This window comes from Balaenoptera ricei, chromosome 11 (genome assembly GCF_028023285.1).
Source record: "Balaenoptera ricei isolate mBalRic1 chromosome 11, mBalRic1.hap2, whole genome shotgun sequence".
NCBI lineage: Eukaryota > Metazoa > Chordata > Mammalia > Artiodactyla > Balaenopteridae > Balaenoptera > Balaenoptera ricei.
Window position 1 is genome coordinate 49,411,886 of NC_082649.1, and position 15,983 is coordinate 49,427,868.

A 15,983-nucleotide genomic window follows, 5' to 3' on the forward strand; every position below is an offset into this window, starting at 1 on the left:
AAAGCAAGCAAAACACATCTACCAAACAATACTCCCAACTGTTTTACTGTCATAGTCTTTACTACTTCAGAGATCTAAATTACCAAACATACAAACTAGAGAAAATTTTCAATGAATATAGCAGTATTCATTAAAAACTATTAAAGACAAAAATATAGTTCACAAGCTAACAGTGGTCCATGAAATTATACACAGTGCTAAAAATATTCATTTAATTATTATCTATTGTTTAATCTTAGAAATCAATTAGTTCCTTTATATTTTATGTATTTTTATAAGTCCTTTTTATTTTAAAGAACTCTGGGCATTCCCCAGTATCTTCATTCAGTGGGAAAAATTATGTTTATTTAAAACTACAATAGCCATAATTGGTATAGATATATGGTAGTGCTATATAATCAAATTCAGTTGTCTGTGTATAATTACAAAGAAAAGGTTACGAGCATAATATCAAAGTATGGCAACTTCTTCGTTTATACGCAGTTTCACACAAGGCACTAAACAACCACTTACAGGGCTATCTATTAAAATAAAACCAGCACTTACAGCGGGCCTCTTGAGTCCCACACCCAGTGTGCCACAACTACAGTGCCAGGAGGCAGACTCCTGCCCAACAGGAGATAAGGAGGTGTACACAAGGACAGACCAAGTAAAAAAAGGAAAACTGTGACAGAGGAACAAAAGTAAATGGCATCTGCCATGTCTAGAGGAGATGTATAACGTAAACTATAGTAATTTATTCATTGCAATTTAGATACTGAACACTTTACACTCATCTGAAATAATTGGAGCACCAGTAAAAATATGATCGACTTAGAACAGTACAACGTCCCATAAGCAAGGCTTTTTTTTGGCAAAGCTTTTTATAATTTTAGAGCATGAAGCTCAGCAAAGCTACCGCAAATCATCATTTAAATGCCTTTTCTGCAAAATGTGATTTATAGACTTTGCATCATAAAATAAAGGCTTAAAAAATGAATCTTACTTGAAATAATCACATTTAATTAAAAGTCTGACATTGTATCCTATAGTAAATACCAATAAAAAAATTTACAATGGCCACAGGGGATCAATTATTCAGAGGCAGTACTCACAAAGTATGCTTTAAATTCAATTGTAATTTGAACTTGTAGTTTTTTGCCCTGTTCTTTTGAAATAAGTTCTTTTTATATTTCATTTAAATACTCATCTACCACAATTAAAAATCATAGTTGAGATAGGTGAATTGTTTTTAAATCCATGCCTTTACCTTTACCTACCCATGGGGAAGCACCAATGTTTCCCAGTGACATTCCAGAAAGTACTGACACCATAAGACAATAATTCTGGGATCACATTACAGCTGAGAAAAAGCTGAATCATTACTGCTGTAACATCATTACCAGAATTAATCTTTCTAGTGGTGGTAGCTCCAGAACAAACGACTGTAATTCAAAAGGTACTGAAGTTTCATGATATCTATGGGTAGGTATAGATAAAAATACCATATTATTCATATATTCTTTTTTCAGAATTTCTAACACTAGTAAGATATAACGTTATTCAAGTGCTATGAGACTGTTACCTTTCTCACAATTTCTGATCATAAATTAACATATCACAAGCATCACATGCAGGTTTATAGGCACCAGTTATTAAAAAATTATTATAATCAATGTTAATAAAGCCACAATGCTACAATTTTCTCAGTAAAAATGACTATGAAAATGTATAGTTAATAACAGAATTACCTTGCTGAAGTCAACAGCACTATTTTCTCTGCTTCCTCCACTTCCATTACCTTTCATTTCTCCACTTTTACTATTGTCCAAGTTTCCAGGTGCAGACTGTGGAGAGGCCAAAATACCTGTATTTAAGAACAAACAAATTCCAAACTAGTAAGGAGAAAATTCACTTTGTAACCTGAATCTGCTCATATCCTGAAAGTGATGGTTTATTAAAAGCAAATGTGTTAGGTAAAAAAAAAAAAAAAAAAAAAAAAAAAAAAAAAGGTGCCAAGTGTTAGTACCATACCAGCAAGAGTATATTAACATTTTAAGCAATAATGAAGCTATATATTTTAACATTTTAAATAATATAATTGGCATTTACAAAAATGGTGGCCTTTTGCAAAAAGAGAAAAAGTGAGTAGAAGGTGGAAGACCTGGGTCTGATCACCACTAGAAATACTTAGGGCATCCATTTTCAATGTATCCATGTAGACATGTAGACATGTGAACTGCACATCATTAAGTTAGCTTAATGATGTCTAGCACACTTACATCAATAACAATATAAAATTTCTGTTAAAACCTAAATGTAACTCAGAAAATGTTAAGAGCCACATCAACTAAATGTACACTAATTTTGCCATAATCATCCCTAATCTTAACAGTTTCCTCAAGAATTTTCATTCTCTTGTGTAAAATTTATGTGCTGCCTACTGTCATTATTCCTAAGAAATATGTTAAAACATAATAGTAATGTTTTTACTATTTTAGATACACGTTCTATTAAATTAGCTTGTTTGTATTACAAATGATAGATATATGTTCATGCATTATGTATACTCATTTCAAGTAACACTCAGCAGCAACAATTCACACAATAACATAAAAACACCCAGTAGCATATGACCAATCATTACCACTACGAATTTTGCATAAAGTTCAAATCTCAAAAATGTTGAAGTACTTAACACAGATTTCTACCATTAAATGTATCTAATTTTTTCAAAACACCCAAGACTTTCTAGTTCAAGAATATAGATTTAATATTACCCAAAACACTGAGTATCACGGAGAAGATGCACTAGACAATTAACAACAGTCTTTACTTTTAGTTTTAACTCTGCCACTCCAGACAATCTAGTGACCCACAGAAATTCAATTAAATTGTTTGTGGTTAGATCCTATAAACTTTAAAGTTAATATTTGTAATTGAGTTCCAAAATTTTAAGCATATCAGATATATTCAATGCCTCTAAGGGAGTTTTCGTTTTTACAGAATACAACATACACTAACTAGTAACTTTAAGTCATTTGAGTTTACTGCTTAAACTTAGTGAAAGAAGACCTTTGTGATACCCACTTCTATGTTAAATATCTACACTAGGATGTCACTCTGACGCAAAAATCTCAGTGTAAAAAGTATGCGCAAGTATCCCCTTAGCCATGTGCTCAATTCCCTAGAAGTATTAAACAATTCTGAAATAAAAACTATTTCCTAAAACTTAACTAATTTTTCACCATTTTAGCCTCTTCTTTGAACTTTGTCCCTACACTTCCATAATAGAGTCCATTCCTTTATTAAAATACATGCCCAAGTGGAAAAAAAAAAGTGAACCAGTATTTTTCAGTGGTTTCCACCAACTCCCACACAAGAAAATGAAGAGTATCATTAAGGCCCTGGCAGCAACTGCAATGACCATCAACACACACACACTGCTAACTACTAAATGCATCCAACCTGCAAACGTGTAACCAAAAAAAAACATAGGCACAGCTTCCCAGAACAGTCCCAGCCACCAGATTTTGGGGAGAAGAGTGGAATGGGGAGAAGGCTCCGAGGGAAAACAAGGACACAGTAGAATGGGAGGAAGAAATAATGTGCAACTCAATACTGACAAAGCCAGAAGAAATGACGTGAAGTCATGGGCTCACCTGGTCACCTTGAACCTGTTAAAGTCAGCATGCCAGGCACACCTTAGAGATTCCCACCACTGCCTTCTCCATGCAATCCTTCCTACTCTCAGCTAAGTTAAAGCTATTTCTTCAAAAGGTCCCTGCTCCTACAGTAAATTCCTAGAGCTCAGAATTAAATGAGTAAATTCCCCAAAATTAAAACTATCATTAGCACAAATAACTCAGAAGGACTTTATTTGCTTTGAGCAAAAGAAAAAACAAATATGAGTATGTATACAATCAGTACTGGGATTTAAAAATCATACCCTGGTAGTAAATCTATTATTGTGCCCTTACATTCTTTTTCTTGAAATAGCAAAGCTACCTAGAGAAACAGAAATCAAAGATATCAGTTTTCTGTCATTAAAAGTTTGAAAGTAGAAGTATTTGGATCAGTGGTTCTCATCTGGGGAAGATTCTGCCCCCCACAGACATCTGGCAAAGTCTAGAGACATCTTTGGTTGTCACCACTAGGGAGTGTACTGGCGGCTAGTGAGTGGAGGCCAAGGGTGCTGCTCAACATCCCACAACGCACAAGACATCCCCCACCACAAAGAAGTGTCCACCCCAAAAGGTCAATAGTGCCAAGCGTGAGAAACACTGAGTCAGAAAACAGTTACAAACACTAAAAGTGAGTTACGTCTTTTACATAATTATTCTCCAAAAAATAACTAATGGGAAACACCACTTTTTTCTTTTTTTTTTTTTTACTACAGGTATTCACAAATCATGACCTCGTGCCACAAAAATCTATGACATTAGTCTCTCAAAAATGATGCCAAGGCCACCTTCTTCATCAGACTTCAGGAAAACTTATAGAGTTTCCAGCTGCTCTAAGCAGCAAAGGTAACTAAGCAAGGAATAATATAGAGCTGCCCCTATTATTGTAATTACATTCCTTCTATAAATGTCTTTTTAAACAGTAATTATAAGCTCTCCCTTTTCCTTAGAAATTCCCTCTTTTCCCTACGTTCTGATTTCTTTTCTTCAGAAAGGCTAATAAATCTCATGGCATACTTAATGGCAGAGGGGGAAATAATTTAATTGTGTCCCTCAATTTTCAGTAAATTGCTCTTTTTATCCTCTTAACAACATGACCTAATAAGCCATTGTGAACCTGTACATCCCTTCCTCCCCATATAAAATTTATAGTCCCTTATCATTAATAACATTGAAACTGGTAAAACAAGAAATGTCCAGTATTACTGACAGATATAGGTAAAAACAAATGCAAGGGGAAGTAACTTTAAAGTCATTTTTGCTCAATAAAAATAGTAAACCTTGCTAGTCCTTTTTAATTAAAATAAGAATGTTCGTTATTTCTGAGTAATTATTTCTAGATTTTTTTCCCTTTTTTGTTTAGTTACCTCATTATATAATTCTCTATCTTTTCCACAAAGTATTAAAATTTACAATGAAATTCTATACTATAGATTTTGTTATAAGTAGATCTGGGTTCAATTCCTTGCTGTGGTCATTTACGGTATAACCTTAACATCTCTAAGTCTTAATTTTCTTCATTTTACAAACAGCGATAACATGAACTCATCAAATTGTTAGACAAATTAGAAATATGATATTTGAAAAGTATACATCACTGTGTGTGACAACCTATGAAACAATGGTTACTATAAGTACTATCATAATTAATGTTACAATGATTTAACCACAAAACTTCTATTTTTTAACTTCTAGAAGTATCATTTTTTGGCAACTACAATGAGCTTTGATTAAATGTATTTAGTATGTCTGGATACAGCCAATAAAGAGAAGGAGAGGCTGGTTGGTCATATACTGGTAGGAACACAGGATGTTTAGTCAGAGGACATGGGCTGTCACTTACTAGCTGTACGATCCAGGGGAATTTATTTAACTTTGCTGAGCCTGAGTTTCTGAAAATAGGTATATCCACCCAACTTACACAAAATTTTATACACATCAAACAGGCCAATAACTATAAGCTACTATTGAAGTGTTATATATTATTCAGTGTTATGCAGAAATGTGATAATAATTATGTGATTAAAACCACTATAGTTAGTGTTCATATGTCACGCTGATGCTTAGCTGTCAGTAAAACATAGTCACTAAAGAATACTTTTTTATATGAATTGGGTAGAAAGATATATATGTATAAATGTGCATATAATTAATATATAAGAGGAAGAGCCAAAATTATATATAATAACCCTTAAGTGAGTTACAAACCTTTTATCCACTAAGAAATGATTTTTCTAATTCACGTAGAAATATCTCCTAGCCACAACTATTGGAATTCTAGTCCTGAAAATTTCAAGGTGCATTAGGATTAAAAATAGATATGGCATTAAATAAAGGACAAGTAAAGTCTATTCCAAATTATAAAACTAGTCTTGAAATAATGATGATGCCAGGCAGTCATTAGTGAACCTCAATCTTCTCAGAGACAAAATGAGAAAAAGAACATTCAATTCTATTTTTGTTAGGAAGGTTAAAACATACTGCATTCCTTGAACAAAAGCACCAAATAGTAGATAAAAGGCATATCACCCCATTTTACTTTATGTAAAACATGTGTTCATTCACCTTATGGAATGAAATGCACAAGAAGGGCCACCATTTTTTTAATCATGGCAAATTAAAAGATTACTTGTAAAAATGTCTACATTTTTTTGAACCATTCAAATGCATTGACCTGTAAAATCTCAGTGAAAATTTTTGAAAAATAATTAAATTATGTGTAGTCTTATTTGGAGTCTTTTTAAAACTTAAAATTTTTAATAATTCTATCCTTCTCTGTAATATACTATAAAGAAAAAAACATGCAGAAGTCAAAATAAATTATAAGCATTATCTATGTATGCTGCTAAAGCTATGTGCTTGAAAGGCATTCCAAGTGCAAGTGATCCAGAGGCAGAAAGCACCACACATGGAGGACTTTGAATAGTTGCCTGAAGTTATGTCAACATTTTCCTCATTCTTCTGCTCCTGGCCTTGCAGTGCTTCTAAGTCTTCCTCAGGCGGATGAATTACTACTGTGGGAATATCGTCACTGGCAGGTGAAACCAGTAGCTCTGGGGCCTGAAGCTGCCTCTGCTGGGAACTTCTGGAGTTCAGGCGACTGAGCCTAGGGCTGGAAGGAGGACTGTTCTGAGGGGTGGGTACTGGGGTTGTACACTTCGAGCCTGCAGGGGTTCCAGCTCTTGAAGAAGGAAGAAGATGACTGAGAAGAAGAGATAAAGGTGATTCTCCTCTCAATGAAAGGTTTGAGGCAGACAGACCTGTTCGCAAAGAGTGGCGGGAGGCTGAAAGGCCTTCCCCTGAGATAAAACAAATAAATGAAAAGTGATGAAGTTCACTGCAGAAGACAAATGAGACACAAAAAAATCAATTTACACCATAAACTGCAAGATTTAAAAAAGATCCAAAATTTCAAATTCATGCTATCAGGGTTAGTATGACAATCAGATTTTTAAGTATTAGAAAATCATTGAAAAATGGCTTAAACTGTAATTAGTTCTCTGAAGATGTATCCAAAAATCAAAACAAAAAATAAAAAACAATGCTAATGATAGATGGTCGGGGACGATATTCTGTTAGTAATGAGAATGTCCAATAGTGTGGCTTTAAAATTAAAGAATAATATCAATGGAAAGCTGCTGCTTAAAAAAATGATAAATAGCAAATGAGAACATAACACAAAAATAATCTAAGAAATAAAACCCAAAACAAAACTTACCAGCACTGATATTTACTGCATTTTATCTACATTGCACCGAACTGCTACATATTCTCTCATAAGAAAAGTCCACATTAACGGTATCTAATAATTCCTAACTTAAAGGTGATATCAATAACATTAAGTCAATAGGGCATCACCTACTGATAGCGCTCTCAAGTAAAATTTAAAAACATAAGACAAGTTATAGGAATTTCTTTTTTCAAAAGAGAAATGTCAATTTTAAAAGATACATATTCTTGAGCTCATTATCTGATATTAATAAATGTCCTAAAATATGCTTCCATTTCTAATGCAGCAGATAAATTAAAACAAATACATACAATCTTTAATTTAACTAGCTAAGAAGAAAGTATTTCTTACCAACAAGAGTGATGAGGAAGCTAAGTCTACAGTATTTCAAAAGGTCAGGTATAGTTATACTTCAAACACTTGGTTATTCTAACCAAGTGTGGCTTAATGGAATAACATTGTTTTTTCAGGAAAAGCATGAGAAATATAACAACCTCACATGATCTAAGTAATCAAAGCTACATGCTCAAGAGATCCCAGAAATATTAAAAATATGAACTTTTAATCCATAAACCACCACTATTTAGTTAAAAAATAAGCTACATGCAGAAAAAATTGTTAAATTACAACTATAATATAACAAAATAACAGAATGCCCATGCTAAAATGGCATCTAAAAGAAAATAGCCATTGTCTTATGATTAAAAGGAATCAACTGACAATTGGAGAATAATCAGGAACCACCGCATATGGGGAAGAAAGATTTAATATGATCTCTCTAGGGAAACAAATTCACTTCACTAAAGTAGAGCATATGCAATACATGGAAAGGTGAAAAAAAGACGTGACATAGATGGCTTGCTTTCAGATTGAACTTAGGTCCATAAGAGATTTCTTTCATTCTTAAGGTTCGTTGAATATAGAAAGGCACAATTTTAAATAGATTAAAAAGAGTTTTATTGGTCAAATGCTCAGAAGAAAATGGACTTAATTATCTTACACTGAGCTGCAAACGATGACTAAGTACTGTCAACTTTAGACATGTTAAATCCTACCACCTGAGACTGTGTGCTTGTAGAAGAGTTAAAAGCCATACTCTTTTCAAAGACAGAAAAGATAAGCAGAAGGATTTGTGGCCCATCCTCCACTCCTCTTCACTGTAATTCTCACAAGCCTTGGGTAATGGTAGCAACTAGAGGCAGCAGTGACCCTCAAAACCAGCTCCAATTCTTTGCACCTGGATTTTTCCAGTCACTGTCATCAGAGCTATCTTTGAGACCCAAAATAGAACCCCAGTGATAGCATGCCAGCCTTAAGACAGTGACATAGGTAAATGGCTACAAAAACACATTCTCCCCATGTCCCACATAACCCATGCTAGATCGTGAATGAGAGGGGAGAGCAGCAGTGTGTGGGTCTGTGCCATTCTCAATGGCTTGAAAAAAATCAACTCCATCATCCCTAGCATAAAACAGGAACAAGCACAAAAACCTTTCACAAATTATGTAAATAAAAAGCAGTGAAATCAGCAGACCAACCCCAAAATACTTGTTTATGCCCAGCAAGTAAAGTATACTCAGGAGAAAAAAAAAAAATCTCTAGGAAAAATCTAATATTAAAGGCCCAAACACAAGACTTAAAATTTTCAAAAGATTAAATTTATAGATAATAATTTATGGCTCTTTTATCAAATATACAAGAATTCTTCAGCAGAAACAAAAAAGCAAGAAGGAGAGTAATTCAGGGTTACGTATAGTGTAGTGTTTAAATATTACCAATACTTAAATGTCCCATTTTAACAGAGTAAATGCTTAATTTTTTCATCTAAGTAATTTCTACAGATAATTCTGTCACGTTGTAAAGACATTTTAGAAATGAAATCTTTAAATGCACAAATTATTATTTTAAAGAGAATTAAAAAGATAAAGGCCTATGTAATTATCTAGAAAAAATATGTTTCTTTTACAGAATGCTAATTGTAACACACTGGAATGCCATTAGTGTAGACGTGTTAGCAAAAATTGAATGCCACAACTTATCTCACCATTCCTTTCAAGCAAGTGAGGGTCAGAATGTTTCTTGCCTATATCTGCAAAAGATCGAACAAGGGGAATCCGGCTGGTGAACCTTTTCTCATTCTGATGATGGTGCCTCTTCAGAAGGGCTTCTCTGACATTCTCTCTTATGGACTCGTCCAACTGGCCAGAGGCGATCATGTTGTCCAATACCATATCTAGGCAAAGAAAAATACATAGATAACAATCATTTTTATTAAATAAACTAACACTTGGATGACTATAACACAGAATAAATCTTAAGTGAAATTTTACCAGAAAAATAAGATTCTTAAATAGCTCTAGAAAGTATCATTCTCTTCTAATATTGAATAATGGATGCATAAAGATAAATATGAACATTATCCAACAAAAATGAACATATTAATAGAGACCCTTATTTTAATAAATACTATTATTTATTGAAAAGCTACTGTTATTCACCAATAGCCTTCCTATATAGTTGAAGGTGCTTTACTGATGATACAATAAATTCTATTAAAATGGATATTCAAATATTGGCTTCCTAAGAAGTGAAGGTATTTTCTTGCTTCACCTCATACTTTTCCCTAAAACTGTAGATGCATATCTCTACTCATTCATTCAATCATTAACTATTTACTGAGTACCTATTATGTGCTGGGAATACAGCAATTAACTAAGCAGATCAAGTTTCTGCTCTCACTCGCCCAGAGGTAGAAAAACCAGTGAGTAACTGAATAGATAAAATATGAAGTAATAAGTTTTAGAAAGATGACTATATCAGGCTGTGAGGGAGGTGTGGGAAATGGGGAGATTGATGGCAATGACATTTTATACATTACTGCGGTGCCTGGACTATTTTTAATTTATAAAGTACATATAAATATTTTTTAAAAGTGGCAGCAACTTGAGATAAAAGAGTCAGGCTTTCAAATCTATGATAAGATTCCTCTGAGAGAAAACTGGAAGGGATCAACCTAGCAGGTAAACTCTTAACAGTAACACCATGACTGCAGGCTACCATACAAATGAACACTGGATTATACATTTACTAAAATATTATATTGTATTATGTGATAATTAAAAGCCAAAGTAAGACATACTGAATATATCTAAATTCAATATTCCTAATCCTAACTCAGTTTTTCAGTCATTTATATAAAACAAGAAAGTAAGGACTTTGATAACTTAAAGATTTGCAGCACAAGGTCAAATCTATCAATCTGGTAATATCAACGTATTGATATTTCTAGCCTGAGAAATTCTAATAAATTTATGGTCCTCTTGAAGATCAAATACAATAGTTTTTTGTTTTTATATTGGGCAATCTATAATGGTAGTCACACTATCAAATATATTACTACTGAACTGGATATTGGTTTTGAGCAACTTCAGTTAATGACCAAATAGCTTTATCACAGCTATCTTTTCCTTCTTTCTACCTCCACAGTATCCTTCGATTTTCTCTCCTTCGTTTCCATTGCTACTACCTACCAGACATCAGATCGTCATTACTTCTTGCCTAGACATTCCAAGAGAATAAATGACCTCCTTGCTTCTAACCTCTTCTTATCCAAAGCCACCCTACCTCTTCTTGCCAGAATGATATCCCTGACACACATCGAGATCATACTATTCTCCAACTTAAAAATCATTGACAGCCAAAATGCCTACCAAATAAAATCCAATTTCTTAACCCAGTAATTCAAGGCTAGTCACAATCCACCTCTAATTTATTTTTCTAACATATCTCAAGAATCTGTATACTCACAGAGAATTGACTTTTTTGAGATTCATAGCTGTCTATACTTTCTAGACTTTTCTTCCTTCTCTTCCTCCTCCTTAGAATACTTTCTTTTCTCTTGCACCACCCTGCTCCTTATTGCCATGTGTTCAAATTCTATGGATAAGTTGTATAGTTAATGTACTCTCTGTATCTTCCCGATACCTTGGTCCAGACAACAAAGAAACAAAAAGCTCCTTCCTCTGCATTTCCAGAGAACAGGCTCCATATCTTGCTTATGGCACTAGTCACTTTCTTCTTGATAACCGTAGTTACATCTCTCTAATTTAATCTTTTAGACTCCAAACTTATCAAAGACAAAAAGGGTTATTTATATGTCTACTCCTCATACTGCCCTGCACAGAATGGAAGCTCAACATGTAACTGTCAAATCAATGGTCTAAATTCCACTTTATTTTCCTTATTTAAGTATCTCTAACTTCAATACAATTTAACTATAAAGAAGTCACTTTGCTATCACCTGCTATTTCATCAAGAGTGCTTGCTCTCATATCCAGCATGACTGTTCCATTTAGGATGCAACTTCTCAGTTCAAAAAGACTGTGCAAAGAGAGGGTCGCCACGTAAGGCTTACTCCACCGGTCACCGCCGTCTTCAACATCCTCTTCAAATTTCAGCCATCTGAAATGTATAATGTATAACAATATTTTACAAATAATGATTCCATTTGTTTATTTTAATATGATAAACATAAGCTTGTTCTTTTAAACAGAAACAAAGATCACCACCACCAAAACAAAATTTCGCTACAAACACATTTTTACAAATTAGGTTAACGGCCTATAATGTCGATAGGCACAAGTTACCTTTGTAGTTCCTCTTTCTATTCTAGCTATCGCTGTAGTAAGTTTACAGAAACAAACTCTGGAAATTCATAGTTTCAGCTTCCAATCTTATTTTAAACTTTAAATATGCAAGATGTTGATTTTTCAAATTTGTTTCCTCTAATTATAAGTCTACGGTAACATATTTCCTTTTGTTATATTATAGCATTAAGAATTATTTAAGGAAACAAATTTTGAGAATAAAGATAAAATTTCCAGACAGAAGGAAATTCTCTACTCATTGTTTTAAAGCACTGGATGTCTCAATTTCAATTTTATATTCTCATTACAAAAAGAAACCAAGTAAAGGCAGTTAAAAACTGAGAGAGTATCATCACCTGGCAGTTTCTTTCCATTCATACTCTTCTCCATCTCTGTAGCACAGCTCATCCATTTCCGTGAAGAGATCATGGGGAATGTGTTCTTCATCATCATCTTCAGTACCCAGGATGAACTGGACTCTCTGGGATGGTGTGTCTTGACAAAATCAGAATTTAAAAATATACACTCAAAATTTTCCTCAATTAATACAAAGGTAAATTCTAAATTTTGAAAATGAAATGCTTTTGTTATAAATATGTTCCATCAGAACAAATTTCTTTTCATTATTATTAAAATACTATAATTCTGGAAGGAAACAAGGACCAACAATCTAGAACAAAAGAATTTTACAGAAAGATCACCTCCACAGATGAAAAAGAAAAATTATATGTTAAAGTCACACTAATCTTTAACAAACTAATGTAAATCAAACAAATAACAGTAAGCAACATCCAAAAACAAGAAAACACTATGCATAAGACAGGACCTTTTCCTCACCAAAAATAGATGGAAATGTTAGATAATATAGAACATTTCAAATATTTAATCAATATGTAGTTAAGTTCAAGAGTAAAAAAAGAAATCCCCAAGTTCCAAAAAAAGGATGAGAAAACTCAAAACTAACTTTTCCTACTATCATGGAGAAGCAAAAGTCTGTCAGCTGAGGTTAGGGAGGTAGACAGGTCACTGCCACTCATGACATCTGAGTTTAAACTACCTGTGTGGTACAGGATCCCCAAACAGAGAAATTAGCATACATTCTAGTCCAGGACAGTTGAAAGCCCCAGATGTCCCAGAATAAACACTGAAGCATACAACAAGCATCAATTAAAAACAAAATCAAATTCTTCCAAATATAATAGAGGAGGTCAAACTCAAAATTTACATCTAAGTAAACAAACCTCCAGGAACTTACAGCTGCAAGAGGGTTATTAAAACAGGTTAAAAAGTAGATTAGAAGGACTTCCTTGGTGGCGCAGTGGTTAAGAATCCACCTGCCAATGCAAGGGACACGGGTTCAAGCCCTGGTCCAGGAAGATCCCACATGCCATGGAGCAACTGTGCCCGTGTGCCACAACTACTGAGCCTGCCCTCTAGAACCCGCGTGCCACAACTACTGAAGCCCACGCACCTAGAGCCCATGCTCCACAATAAGAGAAGCCACCACAATGAGAAGCCCGTGCACCGCAAGAAAGAGTAGCCCCCGCTCGCCGCAACTAGAGAAAGCCCCTGTGCAGCAACAAAGACCAAAGACCCAACACAGCCAAAAATAAATTAATTAATTAATTTATTTTTTTTTTAAAAAGTAGATTAGAAACAAAATTGTTAAAGGAAAAGACAGATCTAAGGAGGAGGAGGTTACACAGAATGCATCAATGACAAATAAGACAAAAACACGCAAGGTTAAGAGATATAGAAAACAGAATAAAAAAGTCGCACAAGAAAAACTCCAGAAAGAGGAAAATATAAAGAACAGGGGAAGAGGCAGTATGAAAAACATATCTGAAACTTGTCCCGTATGTACACGACATGGGTCTTCATAATGAAGGAATACTCTAAGACCGATGCAGGACAAATAAAAACACAATGTAACTGAACTTCCTAATATTTGAACCTTTCAACAATTAGGTCTTGCACATCTTTTGTGAAATTCATCCCCAAGAAATATTTCTGGTGCTATTGTGTTGTTTTTTATTTCAGTTTCAGATTGCTCATTGCTACTATATAGAAATACAGTTGATTCTGTACACTGATTTTGTATCCTGTAACCTTGCTAAACTCACTTAGTTCTGTAGTTTTGTAGATTGCTTAGGATTTGCTACACATATGATTCTGTAACTATGAATAAAAACAATTTTACTTCTTCCTTTACCTTCTGGATGCATTTCATTTCTTTCTTGCCTTATTATACTGGCTACGTGTGCCAGTACCATGTTGTACAGAAGTGGTGAGAGAAGACATCCATGCCTTTTCCCAATTCATAGGGAGAAAACATTCAGTCTTTCACCAGCATTTCTAAATGCTCTCTATCACACTGAAGAAGTTTTCTAATATTCCTAGTTTGCAAGGAGATAAAATTCTAGAATAGAATTTAGAAAAATTCTAAATAAATAGAATTTGTTAGATGTAGATAAATAGAATTTATCTAAAGACAGAATTTTAACTCCTAGCAAACTAGAGAGGAGGAATTTTGTCAAAGGCTTTTTCTGTCTTATTGATATGATTATATGGGTTTTTCTCCTTTATACTATTAATATGTTTATTTACACTGATAGATGTTTAAATTTTAAACCAACCCTGCATTTCTACTTGTTCATCGTATTAATTTCCTAATGCTGCTATAACAAATTTCCACAAACTTGGTGGCTTAAATAACACAAATTTATTCTCTTACAGTTCTGGAGACCGGAAGTCCAAAATGAATTTTACACAGGGCTAAAAAATCATGGGCTGGTTCTTTCTGGAGGCTCTAGGGGAAAATCCATTTCCTTACCTTTTCTAGCTTCTGGAGGCTGCCTACATTCCTTAGGTCTGGACACCTCCTCATTCCATCACTATAACTACCATCTCCTCTCTGATCTTCTGACTCCTTGTGATTAAATCTGGCCCATCTGCATTAATCCAGCATAATCTCCACTTCACAAAATCCTTTAACTTAGTCACATCTACAGATTCACTTTTGCCAAATAAGGTTAACATTCACAGGCTCCGGACAGTAGGAATATGGACATTGTGGGGGCCACTACTCAGATTACCACCATCATGATGTATTATCCCTCTTAAGTATTGCTGGATAAGATATGCTTTTATTTTGTTAAGGATTTCTGAATCTATACTCATGAGAAATAATTAGTGTGTAGTTTTATTCTATTGTAACATCTTCATCAGGTTTTGGTATCAGGGTAATGCTGGATTCACAATATGAATGGGAAAGTGTTCCCTCATCTTCAATTTTCTGGCAGAGTCTGTGTTATTTCATTCTTATATGTTTGATGACATTTGGGAGTAAATTTCCATTGTGGGAATGCTTTAGACTACAAATTCAATTTCTTTTTATACATGTAGGATAATTCAAGTTACCCATTTCTGCCTAATAGCATGTATTCCTAAGAAACTTTCCCATTTAATCTGAAGTATCAATTTTGTTGGCATAAAATCATTCATAATATTCCCTCCTTATTCTTTAATATCTGTAGAATCTTTACTGAAAATTTCTGGTGCTGGTCATTTGTATCTTTTTTTTCCCTCACCTGATCAGTCTGGCTATTTAGATTTCTCAATTTTATTGATCTTTTCAAAGAACCAGATTTCAGTCTGACTGATTTTTGCTACTGCTGGTCTGATTTTTATTTTATTCATTTCTGCTTTCATTTTTATTGTTTCTTTTCTTTTACTTATTTAGGCTTAATTTGCAGTATTTTTTCCTTCAATTTCTTAAGTTACAAGCTTAAATCATTGATTAGGCTTTTCTTGTTCTGCGTTTTTTAAATTAATTTCTTTACTTAAATTTATTTGTTTGCACTGGGTCTTAGTTGCAACAGGTGGGCTCCTCGGTTGTGGCATGCAAACTCCCGAATTCCCACCTGTGGCATGCATGTGGAATCC

The 15,983-nt window shown here is 33.9% G+C and overlaps 1 protein-coding gene across 13 annotated transcripts in view; it reads right to left on the reverse strand.

Annotated features, from left to right (window-relative positions):
- SLC4A7 (solute carrier family 4 member 7) overlaps positions 1 to 15,983 on the reverse strand; it is a 111,880-nt gene that overhangs the window by 42,782 nt on the left and 53,115 nt on the right. For 6 of the 13 annotated variants that reach the window (XM_059939038.1, XM_059939041.1, XM_059939036.1 and 3 more), the window contains exons 4-8: positions 12,395 to 12,533; positions 11,693 to 11,853; positions 9,437 to 9,625; positions 6,593 to 6,961; positions 1,731 to 1,846 (exon numbers count right to left, since the gene is read on the reverse strand). In XM_059939038.1, the coding sequence (XP_059795021.1) occupies positions 1,731 to 1,846; positions 6,593 to 6,961; positions 9,437 to 9,625; positions 11,693 to 11,853; positions 12,395 to 12,533 (974 nt within the window). The remainder of the gene's footprint in view (positions 1 to 1,730; positions 1,847 to 6,592; positions 6,962 to 9,436; positions 9,626 to 11,692; positions 11,854 to 12,394; positions 12,534 to 15,983) is intronic. The other 7 variants (XM_059939048.1, XM_059939046.1, XM_059939049.1 and 4 more) reach the window with 2 other exon arrangements.